The sequence below is a fragment of the Nuphar pumila genome, chromosome 2 (genome assembly GCF_984573655.1).
Source record: "Nuphar pumila chromosome 2, dmNupPumi1.hap1.1, whole genome shotgun sequence".
Classification (NCBI taxonomy): domain Eukaryota; kingdom Viridiplantae; phylum Streptophyta; class Magnoliopsida; order Nymphaeales; family Nymphaeaceae; genus Nuphar; species Nuphar pumila.
The window spans coordinates 69,052,605-69,074,388 of record NC_143250.1 but is presented as its reverse complement, the minus strand read 5'-3'; the positions used below and the strand labels follow the sequence as shown (position 1 = coordinate 69,074,388).

Sequence of the window (21,784 nt, the reverse complement as noted above, 5' to 3'; positions counted from 1 at the left end):
ATGTACGCTGTGTGTGTGTGTGTGTGTGTGTGTGCACGCTTGACTTTCATGTACTGCAGTGTAGAATGGCTGGTTGGCTTTTAAAGCTTGAAAAGAAGCAGTTCATGATTGTTAACGATCAAAAAATATTTAAAGAGACGAACATTTCAAGCTTCTAGTTTTACAAAAATCAGGTGAAGGCAACTTTAAGAACATTCTTTACAAGCGGGAGCAGAAAGTCAGGAACTCATTTTTACTGTGTCAAGTATATCGTATTTTTTTATCTGATTAATCAAAACTGTATAAAATAAACCCACGAGGACTCTCGACCGTTTTGATTACCAGCAACCCTGGTTTGTCCCCTGACATGAGATGACCTCAATTCAAAACCCACGATCAGCATGCCTTGCCCAAAGGTCGAAGTTAAGTGTGCACCCTGGCGAGCAGAGGGAACTTCAAAGAGTTTTAACAGCCAAAGGCCTACCAATATGTGGTCAGTGATGGGGTTCTTTACCTTGGCCTAGTAAAAGGGAAAAAAACACTGTACAAAATAAACACTGCAGGTTATATTGCTCATAGTTTTACCATGAGGTCAAAACCAGCCTTGCCCTACAACACCAACAAAATTGGCTTTCTTCCTAACACGATTTTTTACAACCGTTCATCTGTTCCATAGTTATATACATATACCATACCCACCATTTATGGTACTGCACTGGCTAGAGACAGCACCATTCTAATCCAGGAGTCTCAGGTTCGAATTGCATTGAGAGAGTTTGACTATAGGAATGAAAAAAATAAAAAAATATCTATGTTATACATCAAACACGACCATCATGGATTCAATCAAAGTAATGGTCGGGAATCAGGCATGCAGACAACGAGAAAAGAGGAAAAAACAAGAGCAGTAAAAAAGCAGCGAAAAGCAAATAACGTTAGAAAAATATTCACTTCTACGTGACAGTGACCAATGATGAGCTATAGAAGGAAATATTTGGATTTCCAGGGTAAACCAGTGAATCCAGAAAAAGAAATTTCAATAGCAAAGGGGGAAAAGGATGGAAGAAAATTGACACAACAATCAACCAATACACAGACCAGATCGAGAACATATTCATCAAGCCCAGATAATTACGTTTTCCTTTCATATCTCCTTATCACACAACAAGCAATCCCCCACTTGTGAAGACTGCAAACAGACGATGATCATGAAGCAGCCAACTCCATCATGTCCTCCTCAAGAGATAGCCAATGAGGATTCCCATCAAACCAACAATCACCACGTAAAGGAAGGGGAAGCCACCGTGACTTTTATTGCTTTGCTTTCTCAGAAGCTCCTACAAGACAAATCAGCCAGGTTAAAAAACCATCCCTTCGATAGAGAACCACCATCAACAAGAGAAAACACACAGAACATCACCCCTTGGTCATTTATGATCAGCCGGATGCCTTGCATCCACTTAATATGAATATGCATTATTAGAAGATCATCTAAAGACACGAACAGTGCAATATTTACAACAAAAAACACATGATGTCCCAACCCTGAGACATATTACAGAAAAGATACAGGGTCCGAGGGATGGAGACGGTCAACCAATAGTCATGATCAACTAAAGATATTCAGGCCTTTGATCTTGTTCAATATCAAAACTCTGCCTGTACACGGATCACTGGAAGGCTTTTCAAGTTAAAAGGTAAAGTGGATTCATGGGGAAAAAAGTGAGCCTCTGTACAGCAGGTCTAATGCGCCAAAACATTTTTTTATTTTTCAATGCATAAAACAAAGATGTCATCCCCCAATGCACGAGATGGGCATAATTTCTCCCACTAAATGCATAAATGTCAGTTAACCTGCTCCATAGGTATCAAAAGCAAAAAAGTAAACTAGTCCAAGAACAGTACTCAATAACATGCCATAACTTGTAGAATCCTTGAGTTTCCACTGTTTAGAAAATGGTCAAAAATATCATAATTTGCTTCATGTATTAGTGAGATAGATAACACATGAAAATGTCAACAATAGTGACTAAATTAGTTATCATAGAGCATTTTAGAGAAAAACACCAATTTCTTTCACACATTTCCAACACAAACAATAATTTATTTAACATGGCAACATGAATCAAAATGTGAAGAATTACACAGATTTTTCTTGAACCAATGCAACATAAAGGAATAAAAAATTAAAATTACAGTTAAGCATATGGTCACGCAGACTTCCACCTCTTTTAAGATGGCCACTGGCAAAAATCCAAAAAAAAAAAACTGCAGGAACTCATCAAAATTCTAAAACCACGTTGTTTCACTCAAATAAGTGGGAGAACTAGACTTTTTCCTATGAAAATGCCAGCTTTATCACGACAGACCTGTCGACCACCAATTGAGAAAGAAAATGCATTCATATCCAACCCCACAAATTGTTGTCTCCATTTTCTCATCTATATGAGCAAATGTAAACATCAAAAAAGGAATGTTTTGGCAGCCCATGCACCTATATTTTTTCCACAATATGTGATGCAAACAGGGATTTTTTTTTCACGAAAAAATATTTTCAGGTGATTTCACTGACGTATGAAGATACTTTCACATGAGAATACATGATCTCATGAAACAAACATGCCCTAAAGTCTGTTTGGGCTCAATCATTTGCTTTACTTTGATGGTTAATGTCAAGGGTCTTGACTTTATCAAGGCAATAGAGTTCCAACCATGAGACAGCAAAGAAAATGAGAGGAGAAATTTCATTAGCCTCAAAAGAAAGCAAATACATCCATATATGGGAGACATTCCTTCTCCTACACTACAAGACAAAAACAGTTGACTCTGAGGTAATTTTACATGGACAAGAATACCTCTAATAAGAATGCAATGTACAAATAAATACATGATGAGGGGTAGCACACAAACAGTAATACAATATTGTACATAACTCTTAACGCTTCCCTTCAAACTTGGGATGATGCAAGTGGCATCATGGCAAGTTTGGAAAGGAATGTGTGGAAATGCGAAGGATCAAGACCATGGTTGCCAGTTGGGGAAGCGGGAGCGGGAAGCGATACGGGAAGCGGGAGCGGGAAGCGAGGCACTTTCAAAATTTTAGGAAGCGGGGAAGCGTGGGACCACTTAGGAGCGATTCGGAAAGTGTCTCGGAAGCGACCTAGGAAGGGTCTCGGAAGCGAGGGGGAAGCGAAAAAAATAAAAATAAAAAATAAAAAATACAAAAAATTGAAAAAAACAGGGGAAGCGAGGGGGAAGCGTGATGGGAAGCGTGCTTCCCATTAAAGGGAAGCGCGTCCCCCATTAAAGGGAAACGCATCCCCCATTAAAGGGAAACACACTTCCCAAAAAAGGGGGACGCTTCCCCCCACGCTTCGGAAGCGCGAGGTTTCACGCTTCCGAAGCGCGCTTCGGGGAAGCGCGCTTCCCCTTTTAGCTAGGCGCTTCCGGTAACCCTGATCAAGACCCTTTGTGAACACATCTACGATCCAATCCTTTGAGCTCACATGTTCTAAAGCAGTGACTATCTTCATAGGCCTTCCTTGTATAGTGATAATTTATCTCAATGTGTTTGGTTCTCTTGTATAGTGATAATTTATCTCAGATTCTCAATGTGTTTGGTTCTCTCGTGAAACTCTGGAATCTTTGCTATATGAGTAGAACTTATATTGTCACAATAGAAACTCCCAACTCACCCAATAGCCACTTTATCCAAATACTCTCAATCGTGACCTGAGTCATAGCTCTATATTCTACTTCTATTGTATATAAGGCAACTCTTTGTTGTTTCTTGATTTTTCATGAAATCATAGAGCTTTCAAGGAAGATACAAAATCCAATTGTACAAAGATGATCTGATGCAGGGCAGGACCCGATTGGATCCATCGTTCCACCCGATCCACCACAAAGGGCAGACGATCGGACCCACGTGTCCGATCCCATCGCAGGTACGGAGCCACGACGCAAGGATGTACCCCTGCGCACCTACTCCAGGTGTGGTCCAGTTCGAACATCACAGAGCCAACAGTCGATTAAAGCCGACCCGGATTGCGATTTGGGTCCAAGGCTGGACCCGCGACCCGGGTCCAGCAACAATCTTTAAAAACCCTCACTTAGGGTTTCGTGGGGACAGATTACAGATTTCGCTGGCAGCAGCCATATTGTTCAGCAGTCTCCTTTTCTTTGCCTTTACCTATGTCACACGGACTCGGCTCCAAGGTCGCCGCACCCGCGTCGACACGCACCGACACGGGTGCGGACACGGGTGCGGCTCGGACTCGGTCAACCCGACCCTGGGTGTGGTCAACGCACCCAGGGTCATTTTGGTCCATTTTTTGGATTTTTTTTTTTTTGAATTTTTTTTTTTAAATTTTCTGGGCTACAGCTGTAAGGAAAAAAACCCATCACAACTAAAAAACCTGTACACTTTCAAGTTTTAAGTATAGAATGGGCACAACTCAAGTTTTTGTGGTTTTTTCCTGTATGAAGAAAGTGAATTATTACAGTGTATGAAGAAAGTGTACAAGAATGCCTTCACAACTCATCACCTGTCCCCTAATGGGCACAACTTTGACCGAGTCTTATTTATATATATATATATATATATATATATATATTTTTTAATATATATATAGCCGAGTCCCCGTGTCCAAAATTTTTGAAATTGCGCCGCACCCGTGTCGCACCCGCACCCGCACCCATGTGACATAGGCCTTTACCCATTGTTTTATTCCTTATTGCATTTGTTTACGTAACTTTATCATTCAGCCTACTGTCTTTTGTTTATTGAATCCATTATTGCAAATAAAAGAAAACAGGCCCACTGATTACAGTGGGTATTCCTCTCCATTTCTGGGCATCGTTCGACCTTAAAAGTTGGGTCATTACAATCAGTTGACTCGTGTCACGCTGCAAGCATCACCACTGCATCATGATCCCAAGTAGAGCTTCCAAAATCAGCATCAACAAAGGCTCTCAAAATTGTAGTTGATGATGATGAAAATAACATTTCATAGCACATGGTGTTCCTCACATATCTGATAATCATGAGTACTATAGCTAGATATTGTTCGTGGAGTGCTCATAAATTGACTAACTACATGAACTGCACAGGTAATATTTGATATGGATACAGTCAACTATACGAGACTCTCAACTAACTATTTATATACCACGGGATCCTCTAACTCCACACCATCTGAAGCCTTTATCTTTAAATTTGCTTCCATAGGAGAGTTTGTTAAAATGTAAAACTGTACATATATATATAATAATATTATTATATTTTATATATATATATAAAATATTTTTCCTTTCTTTCTTTTTGTAACTTTTTTTTCTTTATTTTTATTTTTATTTTTATTTTTTTGTCTTTATGTCATCTAGTTCAGTTTGAACTACAATGACAGTTGCTAGTCAAGTCCTGTCCAGACTTGACTAGCAATAGAGCTGTACGGCTCTATTTAGAGCTGTTGGACTGTGTCCAACAGCTCTATTCTCTTTCAGCTGTGTATATAAAGGGGTGCAGCCCCTCTTGTATTTTATTCTAATGCTTCTTAAGCAATTGGTTTTTCATATCAATAAAGAATACCTTTTTATTTTGTTTCCAGTTATACCCTTTTTAAGGGTTATGCTTTAGTGTCATTCTTGACACTTTCCCTTGTGGATCTAAGCTCGTGTTTCGAAGATCCCTATTTCATTTCAGAGTTGACTTTCCTCGAATCACCTACTAATCTTGCCCTTACCACTAAATTTGTTGCATACTTATGTTAAGACAAGTACAGTCCCTTTCATGAGTATGGAATCTCCAAACTAAGAAAATATTTTAAATGCCCCAAGTCTTTCATCTAAAACATGATAGCCAACTTCTTCTGGGTATCATCCACTCTCTGCAGGTCATCTCATGTGATGATCATATCATTTGCATAAAGGAGTAATATGCAATTCCCAAACACAGAGGAAGACATAAACAAAGTGGGATCATGATAGCTTTGCTCAAATCCAAGAGATTTAACAGTTGAACTAAATTTTTCTTTTCAAACCAGGCTCATAGTACATGTTTGAGTCCATATAGGGTTCTTTGCAGTTTACAGAATATGTGGTTTTGGATCTGAGTAACCTTGTGGCAGTTCCATATGACCCTCTTCTTCCGTATCTCCATTCAAAAATGCATTCTTGACATCTAACTATCACAAATTCCACTGCCGCACTACAACCACAAGAAGTAATGTATAGTGGTCATATAAGTTATTTGAGCAAGTCTCTGCGAAATCAGTTTCAAACTATTGACTATAGCCTTTGCTACTAATCTTGAGTTGTACCTTTCAATTGACCCAGTTGCCTTAGTCTTTATCTTATAAACCCACTTGCTTCCAACAATATACCTTCTTAGTGGAGGCTTTACCAATTTTCATCCATGCATCCTCTTCAGTGCACTCATTTCCTCAACCATAGCCCTTTGTCACTCCTCTTTTGTAGTTGCCTATGCATAAGACTCATACTCAACATAAGAATGGATCAATGTAAAACATGCACGATATCTAGGAGAGAAAGATTCATAGGATAAAGAATGAGGAGGAATCGAAATTCTAGACCTTTTAAGTATTTCAAAAGAATGAGAAGAAAAAGACAACTCAAAAGAAGATTTCAAATTTGAATGGTTGAATTCAACTGACAATGGAATAGAATCAGGATTGACCACTCCACCTTCCGCTTCCTCTGCTTCCACATGATCCAAAAAAGGAACCTCAACAACATTTTCATGTCGCTGTGAATAAGTTTGTCCAAACCTAAACCTATTGTCTCTTTGCTGAACCTGCTTCACTTGAATCTCCACATTTTTATTCATACCCTCTTTCTCTCCAAAAGAAATCCTATGTCACAGGGACTTGGCTAACCGGGTGTCATGATTCCATCTCCCTCCTCTCCTCCTCTTCTGATTGCGGCGGCCCTCCCCGACCCCTCCTCTCCTCCTCCTCCGACAGCAACGACAGCCACTGCAAGGTACCTCTCTCTTCTTCTTCCTCGGTGTCTTCTTCTCTTTTGTTTCTTCTTCTTCCTTCTTCTTCTTCCTCCTCCCCTCTTGCCACAAGGGCCAAACCCAGCCCTACTGGATTTGGCTCTACCGAACCCAGGCCGAAAATGGGTTCTTTTCTGCTTGACTTGTTTGATTGTTTCTTGTATTCTTAATTCACTTAGGGTGTCATAATATATTTAGGTTTATTTAATTGCGGTGTTATTTTTCATTGATGAAGAATAGCAATTGTAGAATGCTAATTTGATTTATTGCATGAATTTATGCACGATCAATTGATGATATGATAATTGTTTTTTATTTCATTAGTGTTAACTGTCAACTTAAAACTGTTAAAAATTATAGATACATTATATATATATATATATATCATAGTCACTTGTATCGTTAAAGATAATTTCTCGGTGAGGGTATTTCTCAAAGAAATTTTCAAAAGTTGATAAATCTCAGGAATATCTCAAAAAAATCTCAGGAGTTTAAAAAAATGAAAAAATATAAATAACAACAAAAAATCTAAGAAAAAAATAAGTTTCGTATTATTTTTCTTTCAAAAATATAAAGAAACATGTTTTAAATGTTTTAAAATATAAAAAAACAAAAAATATAGGAAATGCAAACTTAAAATTTAAAAGATAAAAATAAAAATCTAAAAAATTGCGATATTTTTTATTTGACGATGTATATACCCTCCTAAATCCCTGCACCCAAGTTTTTTTAAAGTGCCGCATCGCCACAGCCGCACAGGCACCAACACCCTCACCCTCACCCTCACCCTCACCTATGTGACATAGAAGGAATCATATGTTATATATACCATAAAAAACTTGTCCTCACGTACAAGTCAAATGGGCAAGAAACATGGGCACCCTAAACACTAACCAAATTATCATAGTTGAAGATCTTGTAAAAATTATAGATGATATTACACCAACTATGATTTGCCTATATGTTATAATCAATGTCATTAACATCACCGATATTTTGAAAATATTGTGATACTTTTGGTATTTCAAGGTCAGCTGATATTTTCCCAAAATATTCCCGATATTTTCAAAATATCATGAGAATAAAAAATAGTGTGATATTATCGTGACATATTCCCAATATTCAAAAACGTTTTTTTATATATTTTAAGTATTTTTTTGTTTCTTTTATATTTTAAAAGCTTTTTTAGTTGTTTCTTTATATTTTTGTAAGAAAAACATTATAAAACAAACTATTCTTGTCTTTTTTATTATTCACTATATTTTTTCAATTTTTAAAGCTTACGAGATTTTCTCAAGATTTCACTTTTTAAAAATATCTCCGAGAAAAACCCTTGCCTAGAAAATCTCCGACTAAATAGATGACTATGACTATCTTGAACAATATAGGTGACTATGGTTATAATTACATGATCCAAAACATGTTTTCTACTAAATACACTACACGCATACACACGGTACTAGATACATCATATTTTTATTAATATTTCTATGAAAAATAGATAAATAAAGAAAATTTTATATATATTTAAAATAAATTATGGTATATTTTAGTTTAAAACATATTGATTTAGGGGATTCAGGGTGTTAATATGTGCATCCCTGCCTGGCTTAATGTACTTCGACCTTCAGACCAGCTTTGATATGGTTAGATCCATTTGCATTTCTCATATTGAAGTAGGGCAACTAGGACCTGGCCTTGGACAAAATAGTACCAAATGGGTTCATAATGAAGCTTAAGTGCAATTAGACTGACTTTAGCCAAGACCAGGGCTCAGCGTTAACCTTCATAATCACCAAACCTACAGCCTCATTACCACAACCGAACCCATCCCAACTTAAAAACCCCACCCACCCTTCAAGAAGCAAAGTCATTGAATTGGATCGATAAAGTATAAGCTGGATCATGCTTGACAACAATCGCAATCCGAATTTTAAGCAGTAAATTGTTAAATCAGAATCTAAAGATTCTAAACCATATTTAAAATATATCTGATGAGGTAGACATTACATAGGAGTATAGGACCTGTCATTTTGGCTATGTGTCTCTGGTGACTCAAGCAAAGATAATTGGGCACAAGTGGACAGACCAACACGTTATTTTAATATTTGCAAGACTTTTAATATTATTTCACTAATTTTTTGGGGGGATATTAAAAATATAAAAATAGTTTTTATGATTAAAATGCTTGTTGATAGGTATGGGTCAGATGGATCATGTTCTATAACTGCACTATTCTTGGATATTCAATATTTTCCATGTTTATGCTTATGCCATCATATACACAAAAAATATTAGAAGGTGCACTGTTCTTGCATATTCAATATTTATTTACACAACCACCATTCTGACAGGATAAAACTCCACAACACCACTCTTGATGCTTAGCAAACCTCCTGCTTCACCTTGCATGGGATATAATCTTTAACACTTACTAAAGTTGATACAAAGGAAGTTTGTCATAGAAGTTGTACATTTTTACTTTTTAGTAACCACCTTTTATTTAACAATTCCAATTTCAACTTTCACTTAGCAAAATCTACCATTAAGTAAAGTAGTAACTTTTTTAACCTAAAGGTAATTAACTTCTTTGTTTGATGAGGCCAGTTTTGGTAATCTCGCATAGATCTGACCCATTGACAACCCCTAACACTCAAAATGGTAACAAAATCTACCCTTCATACTTATAGTACTCAACAAATACGGTAAAAGCCACAAAATTTTTACTCTACTTAAATGTCAATCCCTAATTACTTTAACTAAAAATAATAAGACTAATATTAACAAAAATTGTTAACCAAACCTCCCAAATAAAGAAGTTCAGATTTAAAAATGTCTACTCCACACAAGCACATGTATTTTTTTTAACCACAAATTTCCTTTAAAAAATTGGATAAAATAAATCAAAAGCACCAAAAATCTTAAATGCAATAATCTACTTTCAAACATTAAGAACTATACATTTATGTTTATTTTGTATATATTTATACATATTTCTCAGCATTTACAATCTTGTTTATGTACTAAAATACTATCTACTTGATATCAATCTATCATATACACAAAAAACATGAATCTGGCCATACTTATGTTAGGTTCATGCATAAGAGACAAAGCAGACCTTAATTTTTGGGATACCTCAAGCACGTTGGATAAAAAATCATAGCAAAACCTAGAAGCTGAAGCACGTGAAGTGAGATATGAAGATGAAGAACACAAGCTTGGAGGAAAAGAAGAAGGTCTAATTTTCAAATGAGTGTTGAAGGTATAATTTGCAAATGAGTGTTACTTATTCAATGAGAAATGATAGGTGTAACATTTGGGCTTCGTCCCATGTTTTGCATTATAAAATCATGGAAAAGACATTATGCATGGGGCTGCCAACCTTAGTTGTCAAAGGTGGTAGGCGATGCCTAGGCAGTGAGCCCCTAAAAAGACTAGTCGGAGACAAGGCGGTACCTAGGGCTGGTAATCGAGCCGAACGAACCGAACAAAAGGTGTTCGGGCTCGGCTCGTTGAACATTTTGTATAACCCGAACTCGGCGCGTGTTCACGACGAGCCAAACTTGGATCGTTCTATCACGAACATCATGTGTTCACGCTCATTTCATGAACAGTTCAAACAACTAAAGAAGCCGAGTTTCTGCTCAGCTCGGGTTCGAACTCACAAGATCATGAACATGTTCAGCTCGTAAGATCGTACGAGCTCAACACGAACTTGTGAGATCATGAGTGGCTTTCTGAATTCAAATACATAAATCAAAACATGCACCTATTTGATACAATTAAATTGCATAAAATAAGAAACAAAATAAATTTTGTTGCACTATATATAACAAAATTAAAAAAAATATTTATTTATGAAACTGTTCTACAATGAGAATACACAGTTTGTGGGTCCCATTACAGGTAACGGTGAAGAATGGCACAATTTATCTTTTTCCATATGTGAAGCAAAAAATCTTTGCAATCTCACCAAAACAGTTTGTGAAAATTAGACGAGCTGAATAGCTCGTAAGTGGCTATTAAGATTACGAGTCTAGCTGAGACGAAGATGCGTTGTTCGTGCTTGTCTCAATAAGGTATGCCGAGTCAGCTTGTGATCAGCTCATTAGTTAAATGAGCCGATCACAAACAAGCTTTGAGTGAGTCGAACCGAGCTGAACGACGAACAGCTCAGTTCGTTTACCAGCCCTAGCGGTACCCCAATTAAAAAAATTTAAAAAAAATACACAAAAAATATGTAAACAAACTGCTAAAATTAATAACAAATATGTATACAACATCAAATCAATCAACAATAAGCAATAGACAAAACATATGTCGAATACTGTAAAGCAATTATATTAAATAATATGCTCAAAAAATTAAGAATAAATGAACAATTGAATAAACAATATACAAAAAATAAAATTATGTATACAAAAAAATTAACAATACACATAAAATAAGCAATAGACAAATAAGGAGAAAAACAACTGAATAAACAAACCATGCAACTGACAATGTAAATCAAAGGCAACTAAATAATTTAAACACAATTAAAGCCTTAACAATATTAAATTCACATTCAAGTCATATTAAAATGTCATAAGTCATAAATGAACTATAACTAAAAACATCACATTTAAGTTTTTAACCAATGTCTCATATGCTAATTTTCATCTCTAAACTATAAAGATCCTAAAACTAAACTATATAGGCCAAGAATTAGGACATAAAATTCTCATTGTTGCAATATGTTAATATATGTGTGTGTGTGTGTGTGTGTGTGTGAAGTTGAAGTGTGAAAAAGATAAGAAAACAAAATAATTGAGACAAACAGAAATATAAAGCAGAAACAGTTCACACAAAAACTATACATACATATACATAATTACATATAGTCATATATAATATATGCTTATAATATGTTAATATATATAATTATATATATACACACACAGAAAACAGATATATATGTGTGCATCGGCATCTATGTGTGTGCTTGTGTGAGAAAAGATACAGAGAACAAATAGTCAAATATACATACATGATATACATATGTGTGTGTAATTCATATACAATTTGTTTGACTGTTTCTGAGTTATATAACTCAGAAACAATCAAACAGATTATATATGAATTACACACACACACACACACACACACACACACACACACACACACACACACATATATATATATATATATGAAACACACAAACACAGAATATATAATATATAACTGAAACACAAGATTATCAGTTATATATAACTGACAAACATAAACTATAGAAAAAAAAGGAAGGAAAAATAGGAAGAAGAAGAAAAAGGAAAAGGAAAGGAAAAACAAAAAGAAGAAAAAAAGGAAAAAAGAAAAGGGAAAAAGAAAAAAATGGGGGGGAAGTGAAAAAGAAGAAAACCGAGAGAGGGATGGAGAGAGAGAGAGAGAGGAAGTGAAATTGTTCTAGTCTTTTTCTTCTCGCTGCAACAAACCGAGAGAGAGAGAGAGAAGGACTATGCCCTTCTCCTTTTATACTTTCCCTTGGCAAAGTAAAAAAAAAGGACAAAACAGTCCTTAAGCCTTGGCGGTGCCTAGGCAAACTAGGCAGAGCACCTAGGCGGTAAAAAAGGGCCCCACCTCCCAAACCCAAAAGCCTAGGCGGTGGGGCTGCTCCTAGGTCACCTAGGCGTCGTCTTTGACAACTAATCTGCCAACCCCATGCATGAACCTTTTTTTTTGGGGGCACGCATTGAAAAAGGAGAGAGAAGTTTGACTTGTGGAGATATTTTAGGAGAGAGAGAGAGAACAAATGAAGAGAAAAAAATCATGTGTTTCCTATTGAGAGAGGGGGGTTGTTTCACCATTCTTGTAGTTTTATTTGTGACAATTAAGAGAGAGAGGGAGGTGGTAGCACGTTCTCGTGGTTTTAGAAAAAATTACAATATGCCATGTAAGTAACAATTTTTTTTCGGAATGGGCAAACAAAATTTTAATTACACTATTACAACACATGGCGAAAATGTCATTTTAAGAAAAGCAATAAAGCATCTAATTTTTGGCACCTATTGTCGTTCCTTTTAGTTTTATAATATTTGGGACACATGTATATAGAGAGAGAAAAATGAGTAGAAGTACCATTTTCTGATGATTTGATCGTACAGATGTATTCAGCATGTATCATTTACTAGGAATCGACCCTTGGTTCACGCTTTTCCAACCAAAAAGCATGATTTTATAACATTTGGAATTTAAAAAATTGTGGACTGTTGATTTTCAAACCCTTAAAAAAGCCTGCTTATGTATCAGAATCGAATGATTCAAAATCCATCCCCCACTGATTCGACCACGTAGAACACATCTATATGGTCAGAATTAAAATATAAAAAAAAAAGATGAAGAATTGAATACTCTGTGCTCATGGATAAATCTGTGCACATCTGCACCCCCTCCCTTGGTTCACGCTTTTCCAACCAAAAAGCATGATTTTATAACATTTGGAATTTAAAAAATTGTGGACTGTTGATTTTCAAACCCTTAAAAAAGCCTGCTTATGTATCAGAATCGAATGATTCAAAATCCATCCCCCACTAATTCGACCACGTAGAACACATCTATATGGTCAGAATTAAAATATAAAAAAAAAGATGAAGAATTGAATACTCTGTGCTCATGGATAAATCTGTGCACATCTGCACCCCCTCCCCCTTCTCCCCTTCTCTTGAGATATATATCAGACTTGTCAGTCGAGAAAGCGAGAGCAGAAAGCGATTCGAGAAGCGAAAGCGGAAAGCGATTCGATAAGAAGAAGCGAGAAGCAGGCACTTCTAAAATTTTAGAAAGCGGGAAGTGTGGGACGACTTATAAGCGAACCGGGAATCGTCTTGGAAGCGAGAAAGGAAGCGAACCAGGATTCGAAGGGAGAACGAAGAAGGAAGTGACCTAGGATTCGAATGAGAAGCGAAAGGAAAGAGAAAATGTAATTATATTTTTTCTAATTTACCAAAATATAAGATATGTTACATAACTAAAAAACAGTCAACCAAAAATATAACTCAGAAACAGTCAACCAGAAATATAACTCAGAAACACTCAACCAAAAATATAAATTATATAACTCAGAAACAGTCAACCCAAAATATAACTCAGAAACAGTCAAACATATTATATATGAATTAAACAGTCAAACAAAAGTTAACTACCCTTAAGCTAAAAAAGTTACTACTTAATGATAGATTTTGGTAAGTGAAATATGAAATTGGAATCGTTGAATAAAAGGTAGTTACTAAAAAGTAAAAGTGTATAACTTCTGCAACAAACTTCCCTTGCTTCAACTTTAGTAAGTGTTAAAGAAGGGATCCCATCCAAGGTGAAGCAAGAGATTTCCTAAGCATCGAGAGCAGTGTTGTGGAGTTCTATCTTGCCAGAATGGTGGTTGTGTAAATAAATGTTGAATATCCGAGAACAATGCACCTTATAATATTTTTGTGTACATGATGGCATAAGCATCAGCATGGAAAATATTGAACATCCAAGAATAGTGCAGATATAGAACACGATCCATCCAACCCATACCTATCAGCAAACATTTTAATCATAAAAAAAAACTATTTTTATATTTTTAATATTCAAAAAATAAAGTTCAGTGAAATAATATTAAAAGTCTTACAAATATTAAAATAAAATTTAAAAAGTCTTACAAATATTAAAATAACATGTTGACTTGTCCATTTGTGCCTGATTATGTTTGCTTGAGTCACCAGGGACACATGGCCAAAATGACGGTCCTATGTCATATGTCTACGCCACCAGATATATTTCAAATAAGGATTAGATTCTAATTTAGCAATTTACTGCTTAAAATTGGGATTGACTATTGAGATTGTCATCAAGCACGATCCAAACCTGACAGATCCAACTCAGTGACTTTGCTTCCTAAATGTTGGGAGATTGAATTGGGATGGGTTTGGTTGTGGTCATGAGGATGTAGGCTTGGTGATGAAAAAGGTTAACATTGGGCCTTAGTCTTGGCTTAAGCTGGTCTAATTGGAATTAAGCTTCATTATGAACCCATTTGGCACTATTTTGTTCAGAGTCAGGTCCACTAGTTGCCCTACTTCAATATGAGAAATGCGAATGAATCAAACCATATCAAAGTTGGTTTGAAACCCAAAGTAAAATAAGCAAGGAGGGATGGGCATATTATAACCCTGAATCCCTTAAATCTATATGTTATAAATTAAAATATAACATAATTTATTTCAAATATATACAGTTTTTTCTTTATTCACCTATTTTTCATAAAAATATTAATAGAAATATGATGTATCTAGGAACATGTGCGTGTGTGTGGTTTATTTAGTAGGAAATATGTTTTGGATCATGTAATTATAACATATAAGCAGGTTATTCATTAGCTTTAAAAAATATCAATCCATAGGCAAATCATATTTGGTGTAATATCATCTAATACTTTTACAAGATCTTCAGCAATGATAATTTGGTTTGAGTTTAGGGTGCCCATACATCTCTCTCTCTCTCTCTCTCTCTCTCTCTCTCTCTCTCTCTCTCTCTCTCTCTCTCTCTCTATATATATATATATATATATATATATATATATATATACACACACACACACACACACATTCAAATTTCTTAATTTAAAGCAATATAGCATGATGTCACCTAAAAATTCTTGAACACAATTCCAAATCATTTGTTACTAAAAACATTAAATGATAAATCTAAGTTGAAAAGTGAAATGTAAATCAATGTCAAATTTTAGAAGTAAATACAACACAGACAATTAAACTCATAAAAAGTAAGAAATAAGTCAAAAATATAGTGGTGATAGTGTTTGACACACATTTGAGTCTTGACTGTGTCTAGGAAGTGTCATGGCATGTCTGGTGTCATGCCATGTTGACACAGGACATGCATGTTAAGTGAAGTGTCCATTTGTAGCTACATCTATACAATAACCTGGAACCTGCAGTGATTCAATTGCGAGACAAATGAAATAGAAGAAAATGGGAGAAGAGAAGAAAAGAGGAGAGGAGAAGCAATGGCAAACACCCAAGGCACTCGAGTGGACTCTCCCATTCTCTAGGGGCATCCCCTTATGGATATAGAGCACCAGTGGTAGCCCTTATCAGGGCTTGTATATAATATAGAACATTTAAGATATTACATATATGCCATATGACACCTATCCTTTACAAACAAAAAAAAATTACTAACATGTCTTTATGCATAAAAATCCCAAATACCCATATCATGCGAGAGAAGTAGGACTAACACCATATAAAGTAGAAACACCATTTCTAAGAGAATGCATTCAAACAATGCAAAACCACAAAGAGCTATGCTTTCAATTTATAACAACTCATGCCAACATGAAGCATAACACAGTGTCCAAGGGCACAGACAAGAACAAACACACCCACACTCTGCCCCTTCCCCCTATCCCCCCCACCACCACCACCAACACACACACACACATATATTATAGCCGCAGGCAGTAAGACGCACAAGTACATGCACAAGATACATACATATGCAGAGAAAAAGGGGGAGAAAAAAATAAGAACTCACCATCTCTTGTTGAAGTTTATCATTTTGTAGAATAACGGATTTTTTCTCTTTAGTTAGCTTTGATACCACAGCCCGTGGCTGAAATACAACAGTTCATCAGATAATTCATCAGTTACTGTTAAACAAAGAACATGAACTTAATGAGAAATTGGGAATAGTAAAGCTTGAATTATACAGTGTGTATATGTACTCCTAGGTTATTAATCACAAAAAACAAAAAAAATAAGCTGGATAAAATGTAAATGTTACATTAAGTACTAGATTCAAATGTCATGTTGTATGCTAAGTCAACTATGTATGACAGTGCCCCTTTCTCAATATTCCAGCCAATGTTTGAGTCAAGATTGTTGCTGGCATAGGAGAAACAGATATAACCCGTAGAAGAAATCCACAAGCTACATAGTCGTGACATAATCACTGCCAGAGGTCCTGAATTTAAAGATGTAATGTTCAATGAGCATACCCATGATCACAGCTGCAAACCTCAGGGATTGAAGACAGTTTTTTAACTTATAAAGAAGAAATAGAGAGAAGTAAAAATGAAATGTTGAAGATTTATATTTACACATTTTTGTAGCCTAATTGCTCTAATCCTAATGAGTTTTGTCATAAAACTTTTACGCAACTATGAACTATGGCGTGAGCTTATAATTGAGTAATATTTTTTGTTTTCTCATTTATAATTGTGTTTTATTTATTCATGTCGAATTCTTTGGTTGTTCATGATTATATATTTGTTGATTTGTTACTTGTTCCTTGTTAGCTACTATTATTGAACACGTTTTAGTAGTCTACCTCTGTGTGTGGTTGAAGTTCTAAACTTGTAATTGTTTCAGAGCTTAAATATATTTTCCTTTTTTGCTATGATTTTTAATTTTATTTTTTAAAAATCTTTTGGTGGTGCATCATATAGTATGATATGGCCCGATACACCTGTATTTTAGACCCTTCCAATATGCCTTCCTACATGTTTTTTACAATATTGATTCAGACCCTACCTCATTTAAAAAAAACAACAATATATGGCTTCTCTCATATTGCAAAGGCTTTCTTAAGACCAACCAACTTAGACAATCATTGATCTTAAGCTACAGGTTGCACATGGACGCTTTGGTACAGGAAGCCATGCATAAATAGGAAATCAGCTAAGTACTTATCTAATTCAGTCACATGTATCATCACTCATTAACCATGATGGAACTTCAGTGAACCATGTTGATCTTATGTACTCAATTCAAGCTCCTAAGTGGCTAAACTTTAATATCGACTAAACCAAGTGTTTGGGTTTAGCCTACTAGGATATCAGTTCAACACTGTTCAGAAATTTAGCTTCTAACAAAATAGCAAAGGGAAGATAAACCTAGTAGAAAGGGTAAATTTTATTCCAAGCACCGGTAAAAAGAAACAAATGTGGTAAGAAAAAATAAGAATTTCCAATTATGTCTGTAAGTTTGATTGAAAAACACTGCAGGCATTTGCTAGAACTAGATAGCCAAATATGTGCAAAAAGATTCAATTTCTTCAACACTTCACTGTTCTGAAAAACAGACTAAAACAATTTAACTTGACAAACCCAATGTTGACATACCAAATCACCTAAAAGGAGTTCCCACTTTTAGCGTTAAGCAAGAAATCAAGTTTGTTTCGCATCAACCACTACAATATTGGGCATGGACATTTACACAAGGTCCAACATATGTGATTTAATAGCATATTTTAGTTTATCACTGTTGGAAGATAATTTAACGAGAAATAAAAAAGTTTAGGTACTATAGGACAAGCGTATGATAAATTAAAGCACAATTCTTGAGCGTTTGGCATGTCAACATTACATAAGGCCATGATAGATGCTTCTTTAATCAGATCAATTGCAGACGTTCTGACTAAAACTAAAACAAAATTACAAACCCAAACACGGCAATAACAATATAAGAGCACCGGTGCACACACAATAAGTTCAGAAATGTTCACAATGAAATACCTTTGAACTCTTGTCCTTAGAATCAACATGTTCCCGATGTTCCCGCGAGACCTGAAGAATTGACAGTGAAAATTGATTCACATAAGTAGATCCAACCATTCAAAAACCAAGAGCTGTCGATCCACAGTGTAACTAAATAGGCAACCAATGAAGATTTGCAGAAAACTCACACTATCAAAGCCCACAGCATGCCCATTATCTGACAAAGGGAACCTCGGTGGAGGGCCCACATCCCATCCTTCGGCAACCCGAGGGATCCTCGGTGGCGAACCCTCATCCGATCCTTCGGCAACCGGAGGGATCCTCGGTGGCGAACCCTCATCCGATCCTTCGGCAACCGGAGGTGGCGGTCGGGGCGGAGACACATACACAACCCTTAATTTGTACTCCTCAACATGATTCCCAGCTTCCTTATTGAACTGCCGATACCAAACCGCAAACCCACTAAACAAGACATTGAGAAGCAAACCAAACACCGAAACCTAACGCCACAACACCGGCATACCATTTCTGATGTAATATCCTTCTGGGTAGCTCCATCGGCAGCAAAGACACTCTGGAGTAAAAATTTATCCTTACATTGCATATCCGGGGGAACCTCACGTTGGGCTTGCATTGTAACTATCGCAAACCACCAACACACCCATCAAACAACTCCAGAATCTCAAATCCAAATCCCCCCCACTTGGGGGGAAAACAAATAGAACTACAGTAACAAAGACAACGAGAACGATTATACCTACAACATCGCAAGTCGCCTGCGGCAAGACGAACCCGGTGTTCGGACGAACGCAATACTTGAGCGGATTCGTCGTCTTAACCTGATCAACCAAACGGGAATTTTCGGGAAATCACAAACAATCCAAAAAAATTTAAAAAGGGATATAAAAAGTAAAAACAAGAGGAAAACCGAAAAAAGAGGATTAAGCAAGTGCCTTGAAGGCGACATAATGATCCGTCCGATTCGTCAATTGGATCGAGCACGAGATCTGTTTCTTCAATTCAACTTCGGACACCAAACAAACAAGGAAACGAACAATCAATCAAAAAAACGGAAATTTTAGGACAGGAATTCTACTGGAAAAAAAGAAAAAAAAAAACTAGAAAAGAAAATAACCAAACGCCATGAATCTCTAGCAAATATTGCCCTAAACGGAAATAAAGAGGGTGAGAAGAGAGATAATTACAAGGGAATCTGAGCTCGTTGGGTTGGATGCTGAGGAGTTCTTCGGAACTCATTTTCCTTCCGCCTCTTCCTCCTCGCAGAAGAACAAAACCCTAAAGATCGACCGATTCTGAGAATTCCGGGCACCGAACCAAACACGAGAAAAGGGTTTGATCAGATGGAGCTCAGATTCCGAGGCTTTGAGCCGCCGGATGCATTGGATCGGAAGGATCTGGGAACTGCCCGTCGAGCGGTTCCACCTCCCCCTTTCTATTTACTTTTACTTTATTGAATTCCTATGTTTATTTATCTTTTGTTCGAAGGTTGGCCTTTTCATCTTTTGGTGAAGAACGCAAACTGAAGAAAAGTGGAGCAATAACGAAAAGGAAGAAATGAAAAAACAAAAGGGAAAATTCAGTTGCGTTGGGTAAAAGCATTGCAGAGCGCTGAGTTTACCAAAATATTCTTGGTTTTCTTGTACAATTACAATCGTTTTAGTGAAGTGTCTCAAATGGATCGGATTGAGTCGAATATCAGATACGAATCCAGCACTTTGAATTTGGATAGGCTGCAGAATGAGTTGGGCTAGTTTGGGTTTGGCTCGTTCAAGGAAAAGTTGGACTCGTCCTAGCAAGTAAACGAGCTGAGTTCGAGCAAGAGCTCAGACACAACTATATATAAACGAGATGTACTTGATCAAGGGTTCGAGCTTGTTTAAACTCAGTTAGCTGGATTAAGATCAGGTCATATAGTGGTAGTTATATAAGTTTGGGATTATGATATATATGAATTTTGTTGACTTAAACACGTTGGTAATGCCCTTTTTTATTCTTGGGTTTTTTCAAGATCCTGTGTTGCAAATCACAATCACTACACTTTCTTGTGAAAGTTGGTCACAAAATTGACCTTGTGACAAAGAATCGTTTAAATCAGTTTAGCTGGAGCCAAGACAGGCTCGAGCTCGATCAGAGCTGAGTCTGAATAAAGGCTGTTCAAACTCAAGCTCAAGCTCGGCTAATGTGCAGCCCTACCGGATACTTAAATAAGATTCAAGCATTTGGATAGGATGCAGATTCTCTTAATCAGATTGGCTTCAAGTTCATGTCAGTATTTTATTTGGATATTTATTTGGGAAAGGATTGAATCCAATCCATTTTGCAGTTTAACTAGATGAAGAATGCATGTTTCCAATCTTCTATTAACAATTTAGTAGTACCATTTACGTTTCGGGGTTTGATGCATTCCTGCTTCATTTTGGATCTGCTCCACATATTTGAGATTTGAATTCGAATCAAACATGCCTATCCATTTGAGTAATTGAGTGCTCCACAGTCACATCTGTAGAGAAAAACTAGTGTTTTTGACCAGAATTGTGTTTAGAAAATAAGTGTTGTGGCTCTTTTTATGTAGGAAGGAGAGTGGACCGGGGCAGGGGCGGGGGACAAGGTCTCCATCCCTGCCCCGTCTCAAAATTTTGCCCTCCATCCCCACCTTCATTTCTGCATGAGTTTTGATTTTAACCTTTATCCCCGCCTCCATCCCCGTTTCATGTCCTCCATTCTCAGTCCAAATGGGGCGATGTGAGACCCGTTTCTCCCAGGTCCACTGTCATCCCTAAAGGCATTTTAGTTAATTTACTAACGGGGATCCAGGACGGGGGGCATAAGTCCATCCCCGAACGGGTTTTGATTTTAACCTCCATCTCACTTTCATGTCCCGATCCAAACGGGGTGAGGTGGGGTGGGCCCCATTTTCTCCTGGTCCACTGCCATCCTACAGAGATTGACATGCAGGGTTTATGAAGGTAGAAGCTCACAAATTAAAAACTTAAAATTATGGGACTTGATTTTAATTTTTAACTTAACTACTTGTGGATGGTTTGCCAATGAATGCTAGAAAAAAAACAATCCATTTCTCACAAGAAAATGTCTGCCGTTATTTTTCTGTTTTTAATAGTTTTTTTTTCGACAGAGAAAGTTGAGTTAGGCAGACCCCTACCAGTTATACAACCATACCATTTGGGGTTCGAACTTGCAACGTCCTCACACAAGGTGTGACGTGCACT

General features: G+C 36.5%; 1 protein-coding gene across 3 annotated transcripts; it reads right to left on the bottom strand.

Annotated features, from left to right (window-relative positions):
- Positions 1–997: 997 nt before the first annotated feature.
- LOC149845697 (vesicle-associated protein 1-2-like) lies at positions 998–20,075 on the bottom strand. 3 transcript variants are annotated; one of them, XR_016430469.1, is made up of 9 exons: positions 19,742–20,075; positions 19,490–19,560; positions 19,294–19,375; positions 19,060–19,175; positions 18,725–18,973; positions 18,555–18,605; positions 16,823–17,002; positions 16,574–16,651; positions 1,272–1,316 (listed from the first exon to the last, which is right to left on the bottom strand). XR_016430469.1 is itself a non-coding variant. In XM_089997704.1 (8 exons), the coding sequence occupies exons 1-8, from the start codon at positions 19,791–19,793 to the stop codon at positions 1,206–1,208; spliced, it is 810 nt and encodes a 269-aa protein (XP_089853830.1). In that variant the 5' UTR covers positions 19,794–20,059; the 3' UTR covers positions 998–1,205. The 3 variants fall into 3 exon arrangements, 2 of the variants coding, with proteins under 2 accessions (XP_089853830.1, XP_089853831.1); XM_089997704.1 differs by lacking the exon at positions 16,823–17,002 and having other exon boundaries at positions 998–1,316; positions 19,742–20,059; XM_089997705.1 differs by lacking the exons at positions 1,272–1,316; positions 16,823–17,002 and having other exon boundaries at positions 16,584–16,688.
- Between the last annotated feature and the right edge of the window lie 1,709 nt (positions 20,076–21,784).

Excerpts from the sequence above, each read along its gene's own strand:
- LOC149845697 (XM_089997704.1), bottom strand. The coding sequence starts at position 19,793 with ATGAGTTCCGAAGAACTCCTCAGCATCCAACCCAACGAGCTCAGATTC. Across the intron at positions 19,176-19,293 it reads GGCGACTTGCGATGTTGTAG|TTACAATGCAAGCCCAACGT; the intron begins GTATAATCGTTC and ends GGTTTGCGATAG. Across the intron at positions 18,606-18,724 it reads ATGCTGTGGGCTTTGATAGT|GTCTCGCGGGAACATCGGGA; the intron begins GTGAGTTTTCTG and ends TCAATTCTTCAG.